The sequence below is a fragment of the Penicillium angulare genome (genome assembly GCF_028827245.1).
Source record: "Penicillium angulare strain IBT 27051 chromosome Unknown utg000004l_segment0_segment0, whole genome shotgun sequence".
Classification (NCBI taxonomy): Eukaryota; Fungi; Ascomycota; class Eurotiomycetes; order Eurotiales; family Aspergillaceae; genus Penicillium; species Penicillium angulare.
Window position 1 is genome coordinate 141,090 of NW_026623163.1, and position 24,771 is coordinate 165,860.

Genomic DNA, 24,771 nt, shown 5'->3' on the forward strand with positions numbered 1-24,771 from the left:
ATTCGTAGTCATATTTTCACAGATGGCAAAATAATTAAATTGGGAAAACCTGCAGGCTCCACCCACCACGATAGATTTTTCTCCCCCTTCGACTGGATATACGATTCCTGGCGACACCAAAATAAGCTCCTCGACTGTTAAAAACATCACCAGATTACCAGGAAGCAAAAAGTTGGACTCGCGGGGAATCGAACCCCGGACCACTCCCATGCTAAGGGAGTATTATACCACTAAACCACAAGCCCAGTGCGATGTGGGTCGAGGCCGTGAAGTGGACACAAATTCATGAAGCGAACACAGATCAGGCATCTTGCACGATCCACTCGCCAATCTCAACTGACTCCTCTGTGAGTGCCTCGATTTCAAAATGATCTTCAACCTGACCTCCTGGGCCCCCAATTCTTTCAATAACTATCCACACCCGGTGATGCGAATCAAGATTCGGCGGCAAATCGAAATCATCAATTCGAACGCCTGAAGCAGCATCACAGTGAGTTCCCTCTTCAGAGGCTGCAAGGACTTCTTTGTATGGCCCTTGTCCACGTTCCACTGTCATTAATACAGGTGAGGGCGCGACAGGCCGAGAGCCGATAATAGACCGTTTGTTTCTTGCAATAAGCTTGATCCGAGTCAAACGAGGTACTTGCAAGGAAGCGAGCATTCGGTCTTTGCCTGGAAGAAGGATTCCGATTTCAGATAGAGTCACTCGGCGGCCGGCAGATTCAGATGCCAGTGTCTGTACAGTACAGGGGATTTCTGACGAGATCCAGAGATTAAAGCGACCGAGCTGGTCAGGGGCAAATGTTGAGCACACAATAGTATATACTCCCTTCTCTAGGGATCTGGTTTCCGCGAGGGCACATCCTCGACGATAGTCACCACTATCAGCGATCATATCTCGACTACGCACTCTCAAGATCCGCTGACCATGAGACCAAAAGAGCTTGACGTGCGTGGCAAGTTCTGGGTTGTTTGATTCGAGAAGAATTGAGACGTCGGTTCTCTCTGAGACGTGGAGACTGAACTGCGGGTTGGATGAATATCGAGCTGACTCTGCGTTGCCGCCAGCAGTCAAAGCCGTCCAAGAGCCACTTGCTTTATTATTGAGGCATAGATATCTGTCTCTGGCGGGGGCGAGTGATATTGGAGATTCTGATAGCGCAGATAGAGTGAAGTTTTGACTCGTTGATGGCAAGGACTGTTCCGACACCACCGCCGTATAAGTTGTTTTCGGGAGCATCTCAAGTCTCATAAGAGTGTTTGGTGAATCCACATACGGCCCTCTGTGAAGCGCGCCGTCACTGAGAGAAACTCGCTTACCATCCGCTTGAAAGATGTAAATACTGATAAACCCCTGCCCATCATCTTCTTGGCTTGGGTCCTCCCCCGATTTGGAATACTGGTTGGTCTTGAAGTGCTTCCCTAAAAGAAGCCAAACTTTGCCTCCAGTCTCGCTGTATACTGAAAATTGCGGGTTCTTGACAAAACATCCGGCAATCACACGACTCTGTGAAAGGTCCCAGGTGAAATGAATGTCTTCGCGGTAATTAAACAATGCCGGGTTCCAATTCAGATATAGATTTTCAAAGTTCTGCAAGACACGCTCACAATCCATCCAGAATGTTCCTGGTGACAGCGAAAGATGTGGACTTGAGGTATCGGATGAGTCGATCTCTGTGCTCTGCATCGCTGGCTCGGCTCCAGCCCAGGGATTTTTTAATAAGAACTGGCGACGACCATGTAGCTCCCTCATTCCTAGGATTGCATAGTCATGTTCGCTCACCAAAGCCAGCCCCTCCTGTTCTAACTCTGTCAACTTTCCTGTTCCGATGGTCAACACCACATCACCCTTGGAAAAAGATGGGTATAGTCGGCCCCATATCTCATCAGAGGTAGCCTCATCGTGGTGCAGGAAAACTTGCTCAGGGACCCATCCTGTGAGCACCCAAAGATCAGTCCCCGAGTTACTCCCGGGAAAGTCGTAGCCCCCGCGAATTTTCAGATAGGCTTTTTCCACCAAGGCGGGCCAGAGAAAGTTGGGGTTATTTCGATCAATAACATGCAATGATCTCTTAGTATTTGTTGATGGGAGTCGATCGTCGACTATGACTTTTCTGAAGCTTCCATTGAAATAGAAGAAAAAGATGTATTTCCCTGAAGGTGAGACCTTGGGCTTTTCCGAGTCACTCTCACAGGGATACATTATGGGAGAAGCATGCTGGAGGGTTGAATCCATCAGTCGCCGTCTATTTAATCTTTGAAGGGGAGCACATACCGTTCCCAACCCTCGCTCTGATCGCGAAGTTGTTGCGCAAAGACTCGCGACCACGGAGCAATCGGTAAGAACATCTTGTACTAAATCGGTCGGCTTTGCGACTGCCATGACGGGTTCAATCTCATAAGAGGTATTCTCCACTGCGTTTCTTGCTCGCAGCAGATCTTGCGGCCTCTTCCATCCCGCAAAAATATCATACTGGCACTCTGAGAGAGACAAATCAGGCGAGTCTCTATCTATCATCAGCAATGAGTATCACGATCGCATATTTATCCCGAGTACGTACGTAAAAAGCTTCCCTTCATGAGCCGTGAATTCCAACGATGATGGCGAACGCTCCCATGGCGCAAAAATAAACCCATTAAGCTTTGCACCCTCAAGAATGATGATCTCCTCGCGGGTTGTAAGACGCCGCTTAGACGTGGGGTAACGCCGACCAGGGATTGTTTTGGGGGAGGCAGCCAATCGCCAATCCTCCGCGGTTTTAATCTTCTCAGCTCGTGTCAGGAGTTCCTTGCATTTTGTATCGAGTACATTCTTATCATCTGGTAATGCTATTCGCAAAGCCCTCATATAATGCTCCGCGGCATCAATGGCGGCGGCAAGTGCCGCCTTCTGAGAGGTCGCGGTAGCGATGACAGCTTCGGCTTTCTAACTGCCGGTTAGCGACTCCGACGGCGACGGCGACAATACAGGACTACCAAGGATTCTAGACGTACCCGCGCTTTGGAAACATGCGACTGTAGCGTGGGTCCGTTCGGTCCGGGCATTCTGGGACTTCAGATCGAAAGGCCCGGAGATCATAAAGGTTGGAGTTGGGAGCAGACGCGACCCGCAACCCTCGGGTGCGGCAATGATCCGTCGGGCCTGTTACTACCCGATTGACCAAGACCTGCCCCTCCTACTTCTACTTTAATTAATTTAACTCTATAAATAATAAAAAACATCTACGCTTGGGAAATCTACTTGGGACAAATTGGAAAATTGATCTACATATCTAGGTGGCAGTCAATTATTAAAATCTGGATGGACCAAGGAATTCTATTACCTAGGTAGAGCTTTAGTAGTACTACTAAGGAGTATATAACTGGTTAGTATTAGCAGTATATGCTACTAAATGTACTAGTACATAGTAGTATATAGTTAGTTGAATACCTATTTTATGTATTACTAAACCACATGTGAACCGTGGGAACGTACCCAGGAATACATAGGACCAACATAAATTCGATCGGAATTACTTATTGTTGATCCACTTTGGCACTGGCACTTGACATGTGTTGAAGGTATAGAGCTACATGTGGAAACGGTGCTAGATCATGTTGTAGGCTATAAAAGTTTAAATGTCTCTCACAAACGAGCCAAGTAAGCGATTGAATATAATCTAAATCATCCGAGGTTGAATATCTATGTCTTTAAGAGAGTAACAAAATCATGGTTGATGCCTGACTGCCTTAATAGTCGGTTGCCCGATAAATCGAGTGTCGATATTTGTTAAGCCAGGGTAAGATTGATGTCAATAGATGAATAGTTGACTATTAGACTACTGGGGTGGTTTGAGCCCTTTTTCGCATAATAGGCCTTGTCATCTCGGAGGATATCTTTTCTTCTCACAATATATCACAACAATCGCAGTTAAACCCATTCCACCATGATCAAAAAAGAAAAGATCTGATAATCTTAAGTAATCCACTTGTGGACACGCTGACTAACACAGCCGAGTGGACCTCGGCTCATTTCGTCACTGCACAGCGCCGAGGTGCTTGCGGTCCGCCCGGTGCGAGCTTGTGCTGTGGTTATCAGAGCACTTCGGCTCTCATCGGTTACTATACTCGAATCATTGCATCTTCCCAGATCATCACCATAACCCAATCTCGAATTCTCTGAATCCCTGTTCGTTCAACTCAACTCGTCGGCACCTCGCCTCACCGGTCTTCGGAGCAAGCGTCGTGTTAGGTCCATAGAGGCCCCGCTCAGTTTCCCCTTTCACTCGCTTCGAGGGTGGTCGCTTTTTTTTTTCTTGCTTTTTTCTCTCTCTTGTATTTTGCTTGAGTGGCATTGTCCTTTACATCATATATACACCATGACTGGTCAATCTAAGCCTGCGCGCCTTTCCCCATGGGGTAGCGCTGTTGCAGGTGCAACGGGCGCGGTGTTGGCAAATTCTATTGTATACCCATTAGATCTGTGAGAAAGATGATCCCCACCCCTCAGCAACCCAAGGCTTGGTTGAACTCCCGCGGGCCCCAGAAGAACCGTGAACTAATCCGATTCCTTTCTAATCAATAGAGTCAAGACGAAATTACAAGTCCAAGTAAAACAAAAGGATTCCGACGGAACTGGAACTGACGATGAAGAACACTATGAATCTACTATCGATGCGATCACGAAGATTGTCGAGAAGGAGGGACTAACCGGTCTATACTCGGGGATTGCAGGCTCACTTCTCGGTGTGGCCTCGACTAACTTCGCTTACTTCTACTGGTATAGCGTGGTTCGCACTCTCTACATGGCCTCCAACAAAACACCCAAGCCTCCTGGAACCGCTATCGAGCTCAGTCTCGGTGCAGTCGCAGGTGCGGTAGCTCAGATCTTCACCATTCCTGTATCTGTGATTACCACTCGGCAACAAACACAACCTAAAAGCGAGAAGAAGAGTCTGATTGAGACCGGTCGTGAGGTTGTCGAGAGTGAAGATGGGTGGACTGGATTATGGCGAGGCCTAAAGGCTAGTTTAATCCTAGTCGTCAATCCTGCCATTACCTACGGTGCATACCAGCGATTGAAAGAGGTCTTCTTCCCAGGCAAGAACAATCTGAAGCCCTGGGAGGCTTTCTGTGAGTCTACCTACCTTTTATCCCAATATCCAAGCCTACATACTGACAATTATAGTCCTTGGCGCCATGTCCAAGGCTCTTGCGACAATCGCTACTCAACCTCTCATCGTTGCCAAGGTGGGCTTGCAATCTCGCCCACCACCGGCTCGCAAGGGCAAGCCCTTCAAGACCTTCGGTGAGGTCATGAGGTATATCATTGAAAACGAGGGTATCATGTCCCTGTTCAAGGGCATTGGCCCACAAATCACAAAGGGCCTTTTAGTACAGGGCTTGCTTATGATGACCAAGGAAAGGTAGGCTTTCTATGTCCCATATTATTTATATTACCTTCTTTGGCTAACAAGGGCTCCAGAATGGAACTGTTTTTCCTTGTTCTCTTCGCTTCTCTTCAGAGAGTGAAGAAGGATAAGCTTAAGAAGGCAGCTGATGTTGTCGCAGATAAAGCTAAGACGAGCTTGCCTGCAACTTTGAAATAGTCTCTGTTGATCTATGCCATTTACTATATACTTCGGTTTTTCTCGGTTTCCACCTTTTGGCGTGACGGTTCTTCTTACTGTGCAATGCTTATATACATTTATCATAAACGATTTCTTTACTTTTCTTTCGTCTTTCTTCTTTTTGTTTGTCTGAAAGATGATCTGTTGACAGGATTATGACTTTGGTCATTGGGCTTCCATCATAGACTTCAATGTATATAAACACTCGGTTCTTTTGGACCTAGTTCACAAAGTCATTGGTAGACTGTCTCATTTTAAGTCTTCGTCCCTTCAGTTTATAAAGAACCTATTTATTTAGAATGAAAAAAACTTACATCGCCCAAATTCAAGTTGCTACCATTGGTTATTATGGATGGTCGAGGCCGCCACCACTGCCAGCACATGCCATTCAAGTTGCCAGTACTAGTGGGTACACTTGTGTATCTGCGGCAACGATAGCTGCGGCCCCCGAGTCTGGTCTCCCCACACCGATCACCTCGCCCAAACAACATCCACCACAGTCCTCAAAAACTTGAACACATCTCCTCTACTGCAGAAGGTGCATGGTCCGATATGCGATGGCCACCATGGAGCTCCAAGTCACACAATGACGACACACAACAAGAAAACAACAACCGGACAAGTTCACTGATCGGCTCCAACTCCAACTCCAACTCCGCACCCCAGAACAGCACCCTCGACTGGACCGCCTTCATAGAGCCTAGAACTCTCGTCCCAACTATTCTCCTCACAAGCGGGATCCTATTCGCCGTTCGCATACACAAACGATACCTGCGTCGCGTCCCCGACGCGCCCAGCATCTCATCCTCCTGGCTGCGCCGCCGTAGCATATTCGGAAAAGTAACAAGCGTGGGAGATGGCGATAACTTCAGAATCTTCCATACACCAGGAGGCCGACTAGCGGGATGGGGATGGCTACCATGGAAAAAGATTCCCAGCACGAAGAAAGAGCTTAAAGATAAAACGGTCCGTACATCTGAACATTCACACGCTACAGGAAACCTTCTTCTCTCATCTGATCTGCCAGCTTTGGACTTCACCTAACGCATTCATCTTGTCTATTATAGATTCACATCCGAATAGCCGGTGTAGACGCGCCAGAACTCGCACACTTCGGTCGTCCCGAACAACCCTTTGCACGCGACGCCCACACCTGGCTAACCTCATACCTACTTCACCGTCGGATCCGCGCCTCGATCTATCGCCAAGACCAATATAACCGGGTTGTGGCGAGCGTGTACGTACGTCGCGCATTCGACTTCCCACCCTTTCGAAAACGAGATGTCTCCTACGAGATGCTTCGACGAGGACTCGCAACTGTTTACGAGGCGAAAGTAGGCGCCGAGTTCGGTGGTGATGCGATGGAGAAGAAGTATCGCCGAGCAGAGTGGTGGGCTAAGATGAGATCTAAGGGATTATGGAAGGATTATAAGCGCGTTGGGTCGGATTGGGAGAGTCCGAGGGAATATAAGACTCGAATGGGGATGGGTGAGCCTGCGGAGAAGGAGAAGGCAAGTGGAGGAAAAACAAAGTGATAAAAAACGCGCTTTCGCATTATTATGGTATGATGGATATACATGCATGATGAGATATGACTACTGTGTATTTGAATGGATGAGAACTTCAAATTCGGCCTGGGGTTTGTTTATTCCTATCTTGAGACCTAATGGGTGGGTGTATAGATATAGTACAAACATCATAACTGTACAAAGTGCTCCAGTCGGGCCCCGGGAGCATATCAGGGTATAATATAATAAAGCCCGAATTAAAAGAAACCCTCCAAATTGTATCACGCACGAAGGTGAATATCGCGCTTCGACAAATGTATATGGATATGAACGATGTTGTCGCTGTCGCTGCCGCTGCCGCTGCCGCCAATAGCATAGCTAGCCAGATTGTCTAACAGAAGCGTCGCTCGAACTCCGAAAACAGCTGCGGCGTAATTTCATCGCTTGTATTACCTTCCACGCGCCATAAGCAACCCCGGCGCTCATAATGCTCTAGTAAGGCTCTGCTCGTCTCCTCGAATTTGTGCAGGCGTGCCTTCCATGTATCGATCGAGTCATCTTCTCGCTGTGTCAACGGATCCCCAGTCACGTCGTCTTTTCCAGGAACCTTCGGGGCATTAAAGTCGGCATTGTACACGCGACCGGAGGGTTCATGGACCCAGCGTGAAGCGATACGAGAGAGAATCACAGAGGGAGGAGTAATAAGCTGGACCACAAGATTGACCGGGACGATAGTATCCAAGCTTGTCGCTTGAGAGGCGGTGCGCGGGAATCCATCGAGGATAAAGGAGGCGGTAGGAGATAGTGAGAAAGATTCATTGTCGGGCTGTGTAGAAAGTGATGCGGAGACGGAAGAGGAGAAGGAGGGCTTCTCTTGTGAAGAGGGGGTGATCCAGCCCTTAGCTTTCAATTCGGAGGAGATGAGGTTGAGTATCATGGAGTCGGGAACCAAATTGCCGGACTGCATTGCGGCCTCGGCTTCAACGCCTGTTTAAAAGAATATTAGCAAGCCATTGACATGGAACAACCTGCGCAAGAAGCGACGGAAGGCATGCACATGCTTCCCATCACTTCGACAAGAAAAACTCACCCAACGGCGTCCTTCGACGGACATTCTCTCGTAAAAGGGAACCGGAGCTAATGGAGGCCAGCTGCGGAAAACGAGCTAGCAAACGTTCTGACTGTGTGCCTTTTCCGACACCAGGTGCTCCGATCAGAATCAGCCTCGCAGCTTTCTTCAGCTGCTTGGGAGCCTGCGACATCCTCGGATGTATGTAGAGTATATGTGTTGGTGGTGTTGTGATTTCTCGTCTATAAAATCATACCGAGCGTTCCTCGAACTGCTGCGTAAATGAGAGGATGCCGAGTAATGTTGAGCCCGGGAAAAGAAGAGAAGCGTAGAGTAGAAGGTGAATGTAGTATGTAGACTATCGCTGATGCATAATCAGAAAGGGAAAAAAAGAAACCAATCAACCAATCTCGATATGAGCACAGGGCAAGTTATCTAGTGCTTATTACTCCGTACTTGATCCCCAACTTCCCCAATTCCTGGCTTGAAAGTTGCAGGGGTTTGCTGTATTTGGCCCCCGGTGAACTAAGTACCCTAGGTGATGGACTCCGAGGGAAAAGAAATGCAACGTCAGGTCGATCATTCATGGACTCGAATTATACATTCAAATCAAAGATTCAATTATATAAGGAAGATTAAGCTCATCACGAGTCACCAAGTGGGGGGTGGATATTGGAGATGTTTCGGCTTTCCAGGGCTCCAGAGCTCTTCACATGCAGTTTCCCTCTTGACACGGAGCCGGAGACCAATGACAGTCTGGTGTATATGCAGCCTGTATTATAAGGCAGCAAGATATTCAGGCACCAAGGCATCAAGTTAAATTGTTCATTTGAAATCACGTGGTTTCGAGGTCGCGTGGAGCGCGTCGCGTCGTAGTTAGTGGTGAACCGGAGCGATAAGCGTGAGGCCCTGTATCCTATGCAAATCTTGGACAAGGCCATACACACCCCAACACTTGTGTATAGTCGACCACCATGATTCGACAAGACGCCCACCGGATCGACCCTAAACGGCGAGCAACAATCGATCATAAGAAAAGGCAGTTCGCTACACCCGTCTACAAGCAGCAGGACTACCCTCATCGTCTGAATTTGTACGACACGCCGCCCACAGCAGAGATCACCCTCGAGCAATTTGAACAATGGGCAATTGATCGCCTCAAGAGTAACAGCAATCTATTTACTGACCATGAATCATCTTACTGATCCTTGTAATATAGTCCTCGCCGAGATCGAAGCATGCTCTTATCGAAACAAAACCCCCGCGGAGACCGCGACACACATCACTCCCCTGCTCCAAAAATACCTCCCTCTGTCCTCCAATACCTCATCTTCCAACGGAGCTGCAGATCAGCGGTTGAAAAATGAGCGTCAAAAAGACCACTACTCACATTTCATTCTCCGTTTGGCTTTCTCCGCAACCGAGGACCTCCGTCGCCGGTTTGCCCGTGCCGAAACAATGCTCTTCCGGTATCGTTTTCAGAAGGATGATTCACGAGAACGAATGGCCTTTATTGACAGCCTGAACCTGGACTGGGAGGCTGTGAGCGAAGAAGAGCGGAACGAGATAGCTGAAAACCTCATCAGTTCAACACCCGGATTGCGTCGTCTAGATGAGGAGACATGGTTTAAGGTTGACTGGGAAAAGGTTCCGGAACTGGTTGAACGGCGGGCGGTATTCCTGAGAAGAGGAAAGGCCTATGTTCCAGGCAGGGAACAGCTTGCTATGATTATGGCTGAGTTCACTGCTCGCCTAGAACGGTCACTAGAGGTATGTTTTAAACTGGCAACCCACACGCTCTCTATGGAAATTGGCTAATTTTGATGATTTTAAAACAGCTTACTAGCCGCGCCCTTCCAAAGTTAGATGAGGATGACCGTTTGACTCCAATCCTAAACCACCTGTCGAAGAATTTCGGTAGCGCCGACTCCGTATTCTCCGAAGGCGAAGGACATGTCGACGGTGCAGCAATCACCGCCAGTTCCGTCGATCAACTCTCGCAGCATTTCCCGCTCTGCATGCGAAGCTTGCATACGAATCTACGCAAGAACAATCACCTCAAACATTTCGGACGACTGCAATATACACTCTTCCTCAAAGGCATTGGACTCTCGTTAGAAGAATGTATTCTCTTCTGGCGTCAGTCTTTCAAGGGGAAAACGGATGACGAATTCAATTCCCAATATAAATACAATATCCGTCACGCCTATGGAGACGTCGGTGGCGATGCTCGCCGTGGTCGGGGATATCCACCTTATTCCTGCCAAAAGATTCTAGGTGATAATAATGTTGGTATTGGTCAATCGCACGGATGCCCTTACCGTCATTACTCTGTCGATAATCTTGTTGGACTGCTCCAATCTACCGGAGTCCACGATAAGGGAACTTTGCGCGAGGTGCGAGAAGATGTGGGCAAGCAGCGCTACCACATTGCTTGCAACCGTGTCTTCGAATGGTCTCACCGCAATGAAATTAAGAAGGTCAAGGAGGATGGAACTTGGAGCCAAGCGGATCTTGATACGATTGTGCATCCTAATGTCTACTTCAAGCGCAGCTACCTTCTCAAGCAGTTGGCCAAGGCTCCTGGCCGAGACTAAGCTTTTTATCTTTCTTTTTGTTATATATGTTCATGATGTTATGTCGGCCTTCTTTTCGCTGCGTCCAAGGCTGAGGAATGGGTGTTGCGGGCGAAAGGAACTGTACAATGGGGTTTTTTTTATTCTGTGCAGAGAAGCATCTAGGTGTAATTGTTCTTATTCAAAGGAAAGAGTTCACAAATATTCTTCTTTCATTCCATTTCATTCTTCAAGTCAAAAATAAATTCTATATGGCAGAGGTCTGTGACCACAGCTGATTCCCAGTAAATCCGAAAGGATCAGAATGACCTTTCAAAACCAGGTGCCCAGCAACGGGTCAAGTCGATCTCCGCACGACACAAAAACAACTTCATCATTGGAAAAGACAGAAGTCGCGGACAGTAATTATGAAAATTATTGAAGAGTCGAGCGTGAAGTAATTGAAGAGAAGAGAAAATTGCTGGAAAAGCGGAACCGAATTTAATCATGTTTGTCCGGGTGCCCGCAGCGACCAGTAGCGCTGCAACCTGGCCTTAATGGGGAAGAACCGCTCCCTCACACTCCCTTTACTCGCTTGATCATCTTCCCCGAGAGCTGACGACGGGATTATTGTTATTGGGATCTGGGTTAAGCTTTGGTGCGGTATTTTGACTTAAAATCTGCCTGGGATTGCCCCGAATCAAGGTTCTGTGTGTCTCAAATTGCTCTATCTACATCCCCCTCTCCTTGGTCAACACCGGACCACCGACTCGGCCCACCTCTATTCACTATGGATTTCGAGGCCCTGAAGGATCAATGGAGTGATGTGGAGGACCGCGATGGCATCCGTCTGAGTTGGAACACTTTCCCGAGCTCTCGTATGGTATGTAATGCATTGGGCTCAGCTCCCACCACCCCCTCAGTATCGCCTTTAGCCCACTAAACCCCGGATTTAGGAAGCCTCGCGCCTGGTCGTCCCCATTGCTGCCGTCTATACACCTCTCAAGGAGAAACCCGATTCCCCATTGCTCCAATATGAGCCAGTGACTTGTAAACAACCCTGTCGGGCTGTTCTCAACCCATATGCGTAGGTGCCCGCATTGCTGGTGGTCCCCGGAATATGTTGTGAAATTGACCATTTGCTTAGCACCGTCGACATCCGCGCACGTATCTGGATCTGTCCTTTCTGTCTCATGCGCAACCCCCTTCCACCCCATTATAAGGATATCACAGAGAACACAATACCCCCCGAGCTTCACCCTCAGAGTACCACGATCGAGTACCAATTGGCACGCCCGGCCCCAGCACCTCCGATCTTCCTCTATGTTGTCGATACCTGCCAGGAGGATGACAGTCTCCAGGCGCTCAAGGACTCTCTCATCATGAGCTTGTCTCTTCTGCCGCCCAATGCGCTGGTCGGTCTGGTTACATACGGAACCATGGTAGGCAAAAACATCATCTGTGAGATACAGGCACGAGTAGATGGATATTGACCGGTTCATATAGGCTCAAGTACACGAACTTGGCTACACTGAGTGCGCCAAGTCCTATGTTTTCCGAGGAAACAAGGACTATACCGCCAAGCAGGTGCAGGAAATGCTGGGTCTCGCTCATGGTATCCGCCCAGGTGTCCCTCAGCAACAACCAGCTCGCCCCCCTCTTCCTCCGGCCGCGCGATTCCTCCTTCCCGTTCAGCAGGCCGAGTTCCAAATCACCAGCATTCTCGAACAATTGCAGCATGATCCTTGGCCCGTTGCAAATGACAAGCGTCCCCTGCGCTGCACTGGTGTCGCTCTTAGTGTTGCGGTTGGTCTGTTGGAGAGCTCCTTCCAAAATGCTGGTGCCCGTATCATGAACTTTGTTAGTGGTGCCGCTACTGAAGGACCCGGTCACGTCGTTTCACCTGAATTGAAGGAGCCTATTCGTTCACACCACGATATTGACCGCGATAACATTAAGTACTACAAGAAGGCTGTCAAGGTAAGTTTTGCATACTCGTTTTTGCCATCTCTGTTCGCCGTTAATGGGTAATGTAATACAGTTCTACGACGCCCTCGCCAAGCGCGCTGCCAACAACGGACACATTGTCGACATTTTCGCTGGGTGTCTTGATCAAGTTGGTCTTCTGGAAATGAAGAACCTGTCCAATTACACCGGTGGTCACATGCTTTTGACAGACAGTTTCACCTCCTCTCAGTTCAAACAATCTTTTGTTCGAGTATTTGACAAGGATGCCAATGATAACCTTCTCATGGGCTTCAATGCCTCACTAGAGGTCCTCACAACTAAGGAATTGAAGGTTACTGGTCTGATTGGTCATGCCATCTCTCTTAATAAGAAATCGAGCTCTGTCGGCGAGACTGAGTGTGGTATTGGAAACACTTGTGCCTGGAAGATGTGCAGTATCGACCCATCTTCAAGTTACGGTGTTTACTTTGAGATTGCCAACCAGGGTGGCCCGGCTGCTGCTCAACCCGGTCCTCAAAGAGGTATGATGCAGTTTTTGACATACTACCAACACTCCTCTGGGCATTACCACCTACGTGTGACTACTACTGCTCGGCCTCTGAGCGGACCTGCCGGTGACCCGACATTGGCACAGTCCTTTGACCAGGAAGCTGCCGCGGTTCTCATGGCCAGAATTGCTGTTTTCAAAGCTGAAGTGGACGATGGCCCAGATGTCCTCCGCTGGGTGGACCGCATGCTGATCAGGCTCTGTTCACGCTTTGCCGACTACCGGAAAGATGACCCAACATCGTTCCGATTGGAAAAGAACTTCACTCTCTATCCCCAGTTTATGTTCCATTTGCGACGAAGTCAATTCTTGCAAGTCTTCAACAACTCCCCCGACGAGACCGCATTCTACCGCCATGTCTTGAACCACGAGGATGCTGGCGACTCACTTGTCATGATTCAGCCTACCCTGGATTCCTATTCCTTGGAGGCTGAGGGAAGTGAAGCTGTACTGCTGGATTCTGCATCCATTCAGCCACAGCACATTCTTCTACTTGACACATTCTTCCATATTCTCATCTTCCACGGTGAGACCATTGCCGAATGGCGCAAAGCTGGCTACCATGAGCAAGAGGGATACGAGAACCTCAAGGCTCTTCTGGAGCAGCCAAAGGAAGATGCTAGGGTTCGTACTTGCCCTTTATCTTATTTCTGACTCCGTACGGACGATGATGCTAACCTAAATTTTATAGGAACTCATTGCCGACCGTTTCCCTCTTCCTCGATTTATTGTCTGTGATGCCGGTGGCTCTCAAGCTCGTTTCCTTCTATCCAAGCTGAACCCATCGACCACTCACACCACCGGAGGCTATGGTGGCGGTGTGTCGTCCCAAACAATTTTCACCGACGATGTCTCCTTACAGACATTCATGGATCACCTGATGAAGTGAGTTTCCTTGAAGAGCCAACACTCCTCAGTCGAGCTTATACTAACCTTACAATAGACTCGCCGTATCCGGTACCAGCTAATCAGTTACGAGATGACAGCCATGAGAGCAAAGGGCGGTCTTCGACCCCTCGGGTCTTGTGTATCTTTAGCGGTGATTTAAAGTTTCATTTTTTGCTTCCATATAGTAGTAGATTGAATGGATTGATACCAATGTCCAGCGCCATATCATTTACCAAGACCCACTTGTAGCAATTTAAAGAGGGATGAGGATCAACATGCTACCGGAAGAGGCAAACACCTCACCCAGTGTGGATCATAAGGCATTAAGGCACCGGCGTACATAGTCATGATGAAATGAGCAGTCACGTGTTGTTATCGATAAGCTTATAACGGGGCTTGCCCTAGTTCCCTCTTCGGGCCTCTCGCTTACAAGCCCGTTGTGGGTCCCTGCGGCAGGGAAGATAACTTTCGTTTTCGAGTTCGCAAAGTTTTCTCTTCTCTTCTTCATCCACCTTTTCGACAACCCAAGGACAGATCGACTACCTTTCGCACTCGCCATGCGTAAGTATCATCGCCTGGGTAATTCTTTCAATGGCGGCTAACATAAATCTCTCTACTTATAGCTCCCAAGTTCGACCCCAATGAGGTGAAGATCATTCACCTGCGTGTGACTGGTGGTGAAGTCGGTGCTCAGTCCGCGCTGGCCCCCAAGATTGGTCCCCTGGGTCTGTCTCCCAAGAAGATCGGTGAAGACATTGCCAAGAACACCGGTGACTGGAAGGGTCTCCGTGTGACTGTCCGTCTCACCATCCAGAACCGTCAGGCTGCTGTCTCCGTTGTTCCCTCCGCCTCTTCCCTGGTTATCAAGGCCCTCAAGGAGCCTCCTCGTGACCGCAAGAAGGAGAAGAACATCAAGCACACCAAGTCCATCCCTCTGGATGACATTGTCGAGATTGCCCGCCAGATGCAGCACCGCTCCATGGCCAAGTCTCTCCAGGGTGTTATCCTCGAGATCCTGGGTACTGCTTTCTCCGTCGGCTGCCGTGTCGATGGTCGCAGCCCCAAGGATGTCTCCGACGACATCAAGGCTGGCGAGATTGACGGTATGATCCAATTACCCCTTTTTCCCTTCCCGGGAACATACAACTAACGATTACCAGTTCCTTCCGAATAAATCAATCTCCAGGACGAAAGTCGGTAACGGTCTACTTTTGTAACGGCCTTGGAATTCCGCATAAAAGCGGCGCTAGTTGCAGAATACGAATGTTGCCCCTAAAAAGAAAATATGTTCATGAGTCATGACCTGATACCATTTCTTTTTTTTTCGCGCTCTTATGCGAGTGTCCAAAATGAACAAACGGATTCCTCGCATGCTTCTCCCTCGGCTGTATAGTTCCATCCATACCTTTCCCTCCCTCTGCTCTTTCATCTATCTCTCTCGCTGCATTTTCATGGCGATGAGGATAGTGAAAGTTTTCTAGATCCGGTGCAAGCTTCGTCTTCATACCGAACCCTTTACAACACTCTGGCCCTTACCGTTCCTTCCTTGCGAGGATTGAACAATCATACTACGTGGTTTAGGCTTATTTTAAGTAAAGGAGAGCAACTTTGACCCATTACTCACCGCGGTATCCTTGGGAGTTGGCCTCGTGTCGGTTCCCGTGGGTGCAGTGGTCCATATTTGTGGCCAACATCTCAAGATTCAGACTTTCATCTGGAAGTAAAACTGTAGTTCATTCCATGTCTTGACACGGAGCGTAGAAATCTGAAAATCAATGAAAATGATCAACAAATTCCAATCTCCCTTTTGTTTCCACTAAATTTTCTTCCAAGCTAAGACCTGTTTCATAAATCGTGGGTTTTTCGCGGACGTCCGCATTGCCAGTCTGCACTGCTAGTTGTTAATCCAGTGTGATGTATCGTGGCGTCTTAAAATCTGATATCGATATGCTTCGCTTCGATAGTGCTATTTGCTCTGCTGGTATACTGCATGGGTTCGGCTGTTGTCGCCCGAATCATGTACTGTATCATGTATCATGCACTCCGTACACAACATCCATGTCGAGCTTCAAGCTCAAATGTTTTGATATTACTGTCGATCATCCTGGCGCCGTGGGTCTAGTCTCCAGGATTTTGCATGCTCTACACTAACACGAGGGCACTATACCTACCAGCTCCTACTACTATACATGGATAATGACGATGCAGCCCTGGAGTCCGGGTCACTGACATAACACATATAATTAGTAGTAGTAGTAGTAGTAGTAGTAGTAGTACCTACTAAGCCCCTCTGAAATGCCTATATACCATGCACGTATGGCGTATCCCAACAATTCAAGTTCCTGAAATATACAAATGCCTAATTGATGCATGGTTCAAGTTGAGATCGATTCTCAGATTCTGAAAATATTCCAACGGTCGCTAGCACACCGCATCCGTTTTCCCCATGCACCATCAAACCCAGGGCCCGCTGAGCAGGCTGGTGGTGCCTAGGCTGAGGTACTTTCGTATCCGAGTTGCCCCCTCCTCGTGGCGATGATTGGGCGCCTATTACACGGCTGACCAACAGAATACGACAGCTAAACTAGAACAAAAGTAGGTCAAATTTAAATTTATCCCAGGAAATAATATAGAAAACAAATTAAATCAAAGAAATAAAAAAGCAAAAAGCAAAATAGCTTTGGAATAGGTAGCTAGATATAAATAACTGATAATAATCCAGACTCAGGCTCTGATCATGATGATTTCAAATCACCATATCAGCCTTGAAGCACCCATCACTACTACTAGTACTCCGTCCACGTGTTAACTTGAAGTCCTTTCGTACTCCAGCTCCCCGGGCTGCTCTTCGCCCCCAGATCATTACAGTGGACTCACCGAGACGTGTCCGGTGTCCGCGTAGCTCAGGCTGGAGCATTACTTTGGCGTGTTCACAGGCCCCAGTAGGAGCCCACGGACCGTCTCCACCACCCCGACGATCATTGCTGGTTGGCCTTGATAGCACATAGCGGGTGATGTTCCTTGGTCCACAACGGACTTGGGTGGAGACAAAAAAAATTAAATACAAGAAGTGTGGAATTTATAATTTTATTTTTTGTTTACTCCCTCATAGTGTGTGTCTAGTAACAGCCACATCCATAAGATGAGTCTAGTCCAGATTCCAGAGTCCAGCTGCTACATTAGGGAGCAGCATTAATTCAAGTTGACAGGCTGTGACAGGCTCAAGTTTTATATCAAGCCCATACTGTTTGTACTAATAATAATAAATCCTCTTGCCTAGTATGCTAAGTAGGACCAGTTTCGGGAATCCTGGTGTCATGGTCGGGGAATATTGACCGTTGGACAAATAGCAGTTGGAGATGCCAGGTCCCCCCTCTTTTAGTTCAGGGATTTTGAAACCCAGGATTCCTGATTTGAATTTATTTTACTTTTCTCTAATATTATTACCATAATAATGTATAATTTTAATCATCATTCATGAAGCCGTACCTGCCGGCGTTTGGGGTTCCGCCCTGTACAACCCGACCCGCATGCCAATGGACGTTGTGTAGGGAAAGGATCCAACAGATTGTCAGAGTGGTGGGGAAGAGGGAAGAGAGTTTGCCGATCATCAGCAATAATTTAAATTTTATCGAGCTTCGATTGGCACCCGAAAATGCTGGCATGTACAGTATTTCCCAGTGTGACCCGGCGAGTGCAGGTACGTATCATATTGACACATGGATCAAGTTCCAGAGAAGAAGAGGAGGTATGTCGAGTTAGTATGCCCAGGTTAGTATGCCCTGTTTCGACTAGTATGAACTTCAATATTGACTGATAAAAGGGGAGAGTACAGAACAGTGCACCAAAACCCCGGAATTGGACCTACAAACAGGGGCTCTGCGGCAGTTTCTAACATGATAACATATTAATATTGAAAAGGTTTCGGGAAGAGTGAGTCAAATAGAAAGACTAAGAGGAATAGGAATACGGTCTACGGTATACTTTACACTTTAAGGAGCGGAAAGTCTCCCAGGGTCATGGCCAGCACCTAATATGATAGTAGGCATATTCCCAGTGTATCTAGATAGTAGTATATCGAGAAAGTCTCTCCTTTCTACTCTGTATATCCTAGACTCTACCTAAGATCAGCGTAGAGTCAGAAAAAAAAAAAAAAAAAAAAAAAGAGGGCCAAGTAAGCACGAGTCCCACTGTGGACGAGGGCTCGACTCGATCATCACAGCGGGGCGTCACCGATCCATGACTAGTTGCGCAGGCGGAGCCAATGGGCCACTGACGTTGGCCGCCGGATGGAGCCTGCATGGCCAGAGAGAGACGCCGTTGGATCAAGTGGGTCTTCATGGGGCTGGAGGAAGCAAGAAGGGAAAATGAGAAGGGGGGAAGAAGATAATGGTAATTATTCAAAAGAGAGAGGGAAAAATAGAAATTCGTGAAGTTATAAGTTATTAAATAGTAGAAGTAGAAATAGATAGTATAGGGCAAGTACGGTGAAGTATACTGTATAGGCAGGTGCTGCCATGTTAAGAGTCCGTGTACAGATCCGCATCCTTCATCTTGCAACTTCCCCCCACTCCAAACTCTTGCCCCATCCTCAAGTGGGTTCAAGACACTTTCTCACCTTGAACCTGATGCTGTTTTCTCTTCTTTCTTCTTCCCATTCTCTTCCTATTCTCCCTCCTTCCCCTACCCCATCTCCATCTTCATCCGCGACACTCATCCGCCCGCCTCGCTCGACTCCCTCAATAACTGCCAAGATCGCCTTTTTTTGCCCTGGTCCCGCATCCCAGAGCTGAACCCCCTTCTCCCTTGCGTCCGGCTTCGATCATCTTTAAATCCACTTGGCCTCTTGCATCTCGCATCCTTATCATCGCGTGGATCGCTTCTCCCTCGATGACGAGATTTCGAGCCTGCTGAATCCCCCCATTCAGCATTGCTTCTTCTTTTTTCCCCCACTGGTGCAGCCCCATAATGCGGTGTCGGAAACGCTACAAGGAGAATGCTTGTTGATTGTCCACCTCTGTGAATCTACTTTGGTCTGATAATTTGTGAATGTTGATTTCGCTCCGGTAAATCTAGCAAGATCCCCCCTGGTTCTTGCTTCTTCGACCGCCCGATCGCTCTATCAAGAGGAAGAGGGGGACTGTGGTGGTCGAGGAGGTGAACAAGAATTGTACAGACCTCTCGAAAAAAAAAGAAAGAGGAAGAAAGAGGGAGACTCGAAAAAACGAAGAAGAAATTATCCCGACAATATTCAATCTCCCAGAAAAGGAGAAGAAAGCGAAACCTACAAAAATATGTTTCCAACTGTCGCGCAGTTCCCTGCGGTTCAGCCGCACCATCATCTCCATCATTATCCCCCCACGATGCTCTTAACCAACCCCCGTACGACTTGAATGACCCGGCCCTCTCCGCCCGTAATGACTACTCAAAACCCTTCTTTAATCCGACAATTTCCCGATCGCGTCTTCAACTACCGCACCCCGTTCAGCGCGTCAACTCTCGCGATGGCTCGGGCTCCAGCTCAAACGCATCGTCCGGTGAACATGCATTACGAAGGAAAACGCCGAATGGGACCCTAGCAGCAGGCTACGATGGAACCCCCGGTGAACCTACGATTCAACCCGCCACAAAGCACATCCTAGTTTCGCCGATGGAATCAGGGCAGTTCTTGTCGCCTCAAGGTTTACAGGCCGACACTTGGCAGTATGCGACCGTTGATCCCTCGACCTCGAAACACATGAACTTCCCTCCAATCTTCAAGAACGAGGTGGGGAATCCCATCGCAGCCCAAGAAGTGGTTCAAGATGCGAACGGCACAAGCTGGGTGCGCCCAGTGAATTATCCACCTGGGATTGACTCGGTGCTGAACCAGAGCTTACCTTTACAGGCTCCCCAGAGGTTCATTTTGCATAATGGTTCCTACATTCCGACCGTGCTCCCTGCAACTCTCCAGCCATGTGTAGGACCTACCGCATCGGCAGGCACTGGTCCATTTGGTCCATATTGGCCCGACGGCGCATATATACCATATCGCCCAGTAGCCTTTCGTGAGCCGCGTTTTGGGTCGCCGAGTCTCCACGGTCCGCCATTTTATGATATCAACCAACCCGCATTTAATCAACAGCCTCCTAACCCATCGCATTTACCTCTTGATAACCATGCAGATAATTCGTTCGGGTGGGCGCAGTCCCAGCCTGCGATGCATACACAGGAATCTATGATGAAAAATCAGACTCACTTCCCTCCACGTCACTCAGAACAGCTACCTTATCACACCAGAGTCTCTCGCCCATTACCATCTTATTCAACCAACTCCCTCCATGCTGAACCGGTAGCATGGAACACTCGTCCCCCAGCATCAAGTTTCCAGACATCAGCACCAACAGTTCCGGTGAATGTAGAATTCAAGGAGAAGATTCTGTCTTGGGCACATGGGGTATATGTCGATCTTCTTGCAACTATTCACCAAGCTCGTCGTAATAGTATGTCGAACGGTGGAGCAGATGGACATAACTCGCGGTTTTTGAAACCTAGTATCTACCCCAAGCCGCCTCGTCAGCCCGGACTCGACTTTTCGCATAATCAGAATTCTTCGTCCGTTCCATCTGAAATCCCTCGTCACAACAGTTATCCGTCTAGCCAGCACGATCTGCATCGGCAGAAACTAGGCCTGCTGTCTGCCAGAATGAACAATGTTCAATCAAATTCTCTGCAGAGCCAGGTTCACAATCGGCGCCCTTCATTGAACCAGTTTTCTCAACCTCCTCGAGCTTCAGATCCACGAATGCGTGATATTGGCCGCGTTCCTGGAACACCCTCTCGTCTTTCCGGGTCACTTTTGAATGAAGGCTCTCCGGTTGCTAATGGAATGTCAGCTTTGGAAATGTTGTCTCATTTGTGCCATGAAAGTCGTTGGGAATGGATTGATGGCATGTTGCTTGGAGGCTGCCTTGCTTATGGTCTTGGGGACTATCATAAAGCTATGCGATGGTATTCTAGAATCATTGCACGCGACTCAACGTAAGTATCAAACGCGTGGGACGATTTTCTGTTTAATTGGAATAAGTATGGCTAACTATTGAAACAACAGACATGTCGAGGCTATATCTAATCTGGCAGCAACATTATTGGCTCTTGATCGACGCGAAGAAGCTCTGCAGAATTGGTTGCGTGCTGTCAAGCTGCGCCCGAGTTTCTTCGAGGCGGTCGAGCATTTGGTAGGACTCTATTGCAGCAGCCATCGCGGAAAAGAAGCTGTCAATATTATTGATTTTGTCCAAAACTCTTTGCGTCATCCAAAAGATGGCGATTGTTTCAAAACAGACGAGCATGCTAGCGAACCCGAGAGTGATGCGGAGAGCAATGTCTCCGATGTCTGCATGTATGACAAGGCATCTTTTGATTATGATGATGACATGGGACGTGTTCAAAGCTCAAAGTTAGGTTCCCCCGAAGCCACGCCGGTTGGCTTTGCGACCAGCGGCTACGCTATTCCAGGATCTGACAATGGCCGCATGCTTGCATTGGTTCATGCCAAGGGCAATATGCTTTATGCTCTTGGTGAAAATGCGGCGGCCGCGGCAGCCTTTGAAGACGCAGTTCTCATTGCCGCTGGAAGAAGAAGACATGGTATTCAAAGTTTGATTAAACAAATCTTTGCAGCTTTCTCTCCCGGGCCAATAACGGGTTACCAGCCCGAAGGAGCCAACGAGAGTGTTCTATTATATCCAGATAGAGCACTACAAACTTCAAAATTGGTATTCCAAGCCAATGGAACCCCGCCAGGTCTCCAGTACGTGTCAGAAGGCATTTCGCGAAGTGCAGCTATATCAACCACTAGTAACTCCTTACTTTCATTGGCAAAGATCTATCAAGATGGCATGGCAACCGTGTCATCTGGGTCAACTCCGAGATCCGCTCCTGGAGTGCGAGACATTTTGGCTCTTTACTATTTGTCGCTTTCTCTCCAGCCGAGCCCATCCACGGCGAACAATGTTGGTATATTGTTAGCCGGCATCCAGAACAACCCCCCAGCTCGGGGTCTTGTGCGCCCCAATGGGGAAAGCCAGCATCCCGAAATTCCGGGGGTTGTTCCGGGCAGTGGCATATCCTTGGCTTTGGCGTACTATAATTATGGATTGCATTTGGACTCCCGCCATGCGCATCTTTATACCAACCTTGGAAGCTTACTCAAAGACATTGGTCAACTTCAAGCTGCTATTAAGATGTACGAGCAGGCTGTTCAGTGTGACGGTAATTTCGATATCGCATTGGCCAACCTGGCCAATGCTGTAAAGGATGCCGGCCGAGTCAACGATGCCATCTCCTATTACAAACGCGCCGTCAAGGTAAACCCAGAGTTTGCCGAGGCCGTGTGTGGACTGGCGAACGCTTTGAACTCTGTATGTAACTGGGTTGGTCGTGGTGGTATCGTCAATGGCCGCGGATTTCATGATCGGTGGCACGTAGACGAAAAAGGCATGCTTCGAGATGCCCAGAGTAACGATGCAGGAGGTGCTGGATGGATCAAACGCGTTGTCGACATTGTTGACCGACAGCTTCGTGAAGGTGAGTTCTGGGGTCGTGGCATATTGACTAAAGGCACCGCCGAGCAACTTTGTGCTCAGTTGGCAACTGCCTTCGACTCGAGTCTTACCACAAACCGAAGATCTTCCCTAGCAAAGATCCTCCAATCTTGGGCAGGCCAAAAATGGGAAGGTTCTCGCATTGTTCGATTGGTTGAACGAGCTATTCGATACATTACATGGCAATGGTATCAGGATCGCTATGTCTATGGTAAAGACTACCCCGTTTCCAGGTACCGTCGACCTCAGCTCCCCGGAGGCCTCAGTGCCCCCAATGCTCCTACAGTTCTACCATTTCACACCTTCACCTGTCCATTATCGGCCAAGCAAATCCGTCAAATCTCACAACGCAATGGCCTCCGAATTTCAACATCAACTCTACGACTTCCCTGGCTCCCTGCGACCGTCTACCGGCCTCCCGCGCCTCCAAACCCAGCTTTGCGTGTGGGTTATGTGTCGTCTGACTTCAACAATCACCCGCTTGCTCATCTGATGCAATCGGTTTTCGGACTACACAATCCTACTAAGGTGAAGGCTTATTGCTACGCGACCACTGCTAGCGACAAATCCATTCACCGCCAACAAATCGAACAAGAAGCACCAGTTTTCCATGACGCCAGTGGATGGCCTGTTGATCGATTAGTCCAGCAAATCGTGGATGATGAGATTCACATTCTGATTAACTTGAACGGCTATACTCGAGGTGCTCGTAACGAGGTGTTTGCTGCTCGACCTGCTCCAATCCACATGTCTTTCATGGGATTCGCAGGAACCCTTGGTGCAGAGTGGTGTGACTATGTTCTTGCCGACCAAATCTCCATCCCTCCAGAGACTCTGAGCCCTGCGCGGCGCACTACCCGCATTGAGGATCGGATTCTTGATGAAGACAACGGCGAAGAACTTGAGAACTGGGTATATGGCGAGAAGATCGTTTACACCCGCGATACCTTTTTCTGCTGCGACCACCGACAGAGTGCTCCAGATGCAGGAGAGCGACAACTTTCCTGGGACGACGAACAGATGCGACGTTGGAGGATGCGCAAAGAACTGTTCCCTAAGATTAGTGATGATACTATTATCCTTGGCAATTTCAATCAACTCTACAAGGTAAATAAATATTCCTTTGGTACCATTGCTTTGGTCCCATACACACCTTTCCTTTCAGTCCATCGCATCATACTAACCTCTATCTTTCTAGATTGAGCCCTCCACCTTCCGAACATGGTTGCGCATTTTGGCGCGCATTCCAAACGCAGTCCTCTGGCTGCTACGTTTCCCCGAAACAGGCGAACAAAACCTACGAGACATTGCTAAAGCATGGGCTGGCGAGGAAACCGCATCACGAATCATTTTCACAGACGTGGCACCAAAGAACACGCACATAGCACGAGCAAAGGTTCTAGATTTGTTCCTCGATACTCCAGAGTGTAATGCACACACCACGGCCACCGATGTCCTATGGAGTGGCACCCCGCTACTCACATACCCGCGGTACAAATACAAAATGTGCTCGCGTATGGCGAGTAGTATTCTTTCCAGCGCACTCCCAGGTACAGAGGCTGGCAAGCGAGCGCGGGAGGAGTTGATAGCCTCATCTGACGACGACTATGAAAGCAAGGCCATTCGGCTCTGTATGGATCTACAGTACATACCTGGCGGCAGTGGACTCGCAACCGGTCGCCTGGCAGACATGCGACAGATGCTGTTTTTACAGCGATACACGAACAAACTCTTTGACACGGCGCGTTGGGTGCGTGACCTCGAAGATGCGTATGAGGCTGTTTGGGCGCAATGGGTGAATGGCGAAGAAGGCGATATCTGGTTATGATGTGCACAGCGATATTATACCCCTTAAGCGATTTTGTTTTTTACTTGATGGTTTTGTATCTGGGACATTTTGCATTCTATTCTATTCTATTCTTATGCCTTGATCTTGATCATTGTTTCTTGATATTTTCTCATAGCATTTGGGTCATGGAATTTCTTTTTTTCTCTCTTTTCATTTTATTCATCTTATTTTCATTTCCTCATGGAGCTAGACG

At 48.4% G+C, this 24,771-nt stretch overlaps 8 protein-coding genes across 8 annotated transcripts; 6 read left to right on the plus strand and 2 right to left on the minus strand.

Moving 5' to 3' along the window:
- Positions 1–301: 301 nt before the first annotated feature.
- On the minus strand, positions 302–3,045 carry N7478_003986 (calpain-like protease PalBory; the record flags this gene model as incomplete). The annotated part of the gene is made up of 4 exons (XM_056920200.1): positions 302–2,218; positions 2,276–2,507; positions 2,562–2,926; positions 2,995–3,045. 4 exons carry the CDS (start codon positions 3,043–3,045, stop codon positions 302–304), a joined length of 2,565 nt encoding a protein of 854 aa, XP_056778237.1.
- Positions 3,046–4,358: 1,313 nt separating this feature from the next.
- Positions 4,359–5,409, plus strand: N7478_003987 (putative peroxisomal carrier protein; the record flags this gene model as incomplete). The annotated part of the gene is made up of 3 exons (XM_056920201.1): positions 4,359–4,462; positions 4,565–5,112; positions 5,168–5,409. 3 exons carry the CDS (start codon positions 4,359–4,361, stop codon positions 5,407–5,409), a joined length of 894 nt encoding a protein of 297 aa, XP_056778238.1.
- A 752-nt stretch (positions 5,410–6,161) lies between these two features.
- On the plus strand, positions 6,162–7,144 carry N7478_003988 (thermonuclease family protein; the record flags this gene model as incomplete). The annotated part of the gene is made up of 2 exons (XM_056920202.1): positions 6,162–6,575; positions 6,677–7,144. The coding sequence occupies 2 exons, from the start codon at positions 6,162–6,164 to the stop codon at positions 7,142–7,144; spliced, it is 882 nt and encodes a 293-aa protein (XP_056778239.1).
- Positions 7,145–7,508: 364 nt separating this feature from the next.
- On the minus strand, positions 7,509–8,379 carry N7478_003989 (adenylate kinase ADK2; the record flags this gene model as incomplete). The annotated part of the gene is made up of 2 exons (XM_056920203.1): positions 7,509–8,104; positions 8,208–8,379. The coding sequence occupies 2 exons, from the start codon at positions 8,377–8,379 to the stop codon at positions 7,509–7,511; spliced, it is 768 nt and encodes a 255-aa protein (XP_056778240.1).
- A 781-nt stretch (positions 8,380–9,160) lies between these two features.
- On the plus strand, positions 9,161–10,783 carry N7478_003990 (DNA primase subunit PRI2; the record flags this gene model as incomplete). Its single annotated transcript, XM_056920204.1, has 3 exons — positions 9,161–9,350; positions 9,406–9,956; positions 10,025–10,783. The coding sequence occupies 3 exons, from the start codon at positions 9,161–9,163 to the stop codon at positions 10,781–10,783; spliced, it is 1,500 nt and encodes a 499-aa protein (XP_056778241.1).
- A 748-nt stretch (positions 10,784–11,531) lies between these two features.
- On the plus strand, positions 11,532–14,224 carry sec23 (GTPase-activating protein SEC23; the record flags this gene model as incomplete). Its single annotated transcript, XM_056920205.1, has 7 exons — positions 11,532–11,624; positions 11,698–11,828; positions 11,889–12,183; positions 12,248–12,721; positions 12,783–13,880; positions 13,948–14,141; positions 14,200–14,224. The coding sequence occupies 7 exons, from the start codon at positions 11,532–11,534 to the stop codon at positions 14,222–14,224; spliced, it is 2,310 nt and encodes a 769-aa protein (XP_056778242.1).
- A 477-nt stretch (positions 14,225–14,701) lies between these two features.
- Positions 14,702–15,294, plus strand: N7478_003992 (60S ribosomal uL11 domain-containing protein; the record flags this gene model as incomplete). Its single annotated transcript, XM_056920206.1, has 2 exons — positions 14,702–14,705; positions 14,768–15,294. The coding sequence occupies 2 exons, from the start codon at positions 14,702–14,704 to the stop codon at positions 15,292–15,294; spliced, it is 531 nt and encodes a 176-aa protein (XP_056778243.1).
- A 3,367-nt stretch (positions 15,295–18,661) lies between these two features.
- Positions 18,662–24,557, plus strand: N7478_003993 (uncharacterized protein; the record flags this gene model as incomplete). The annotated part of the gene is made up of 4 exons (XM_056920207.1): positions 18,662–18,674; positions 19,460–21,164; positions 21,235–23,836; positions 23,928–24,557. 4 exons carry the CDS (start codon positions 18,662–18,664, stop codon positions 24,555–24,557), a joined length of 4,950 nt encoding a protein of 1,649 aa, XP_056778244.1.
- Positions 24,558–24,771: the final 214 nt, after the last annotated feature.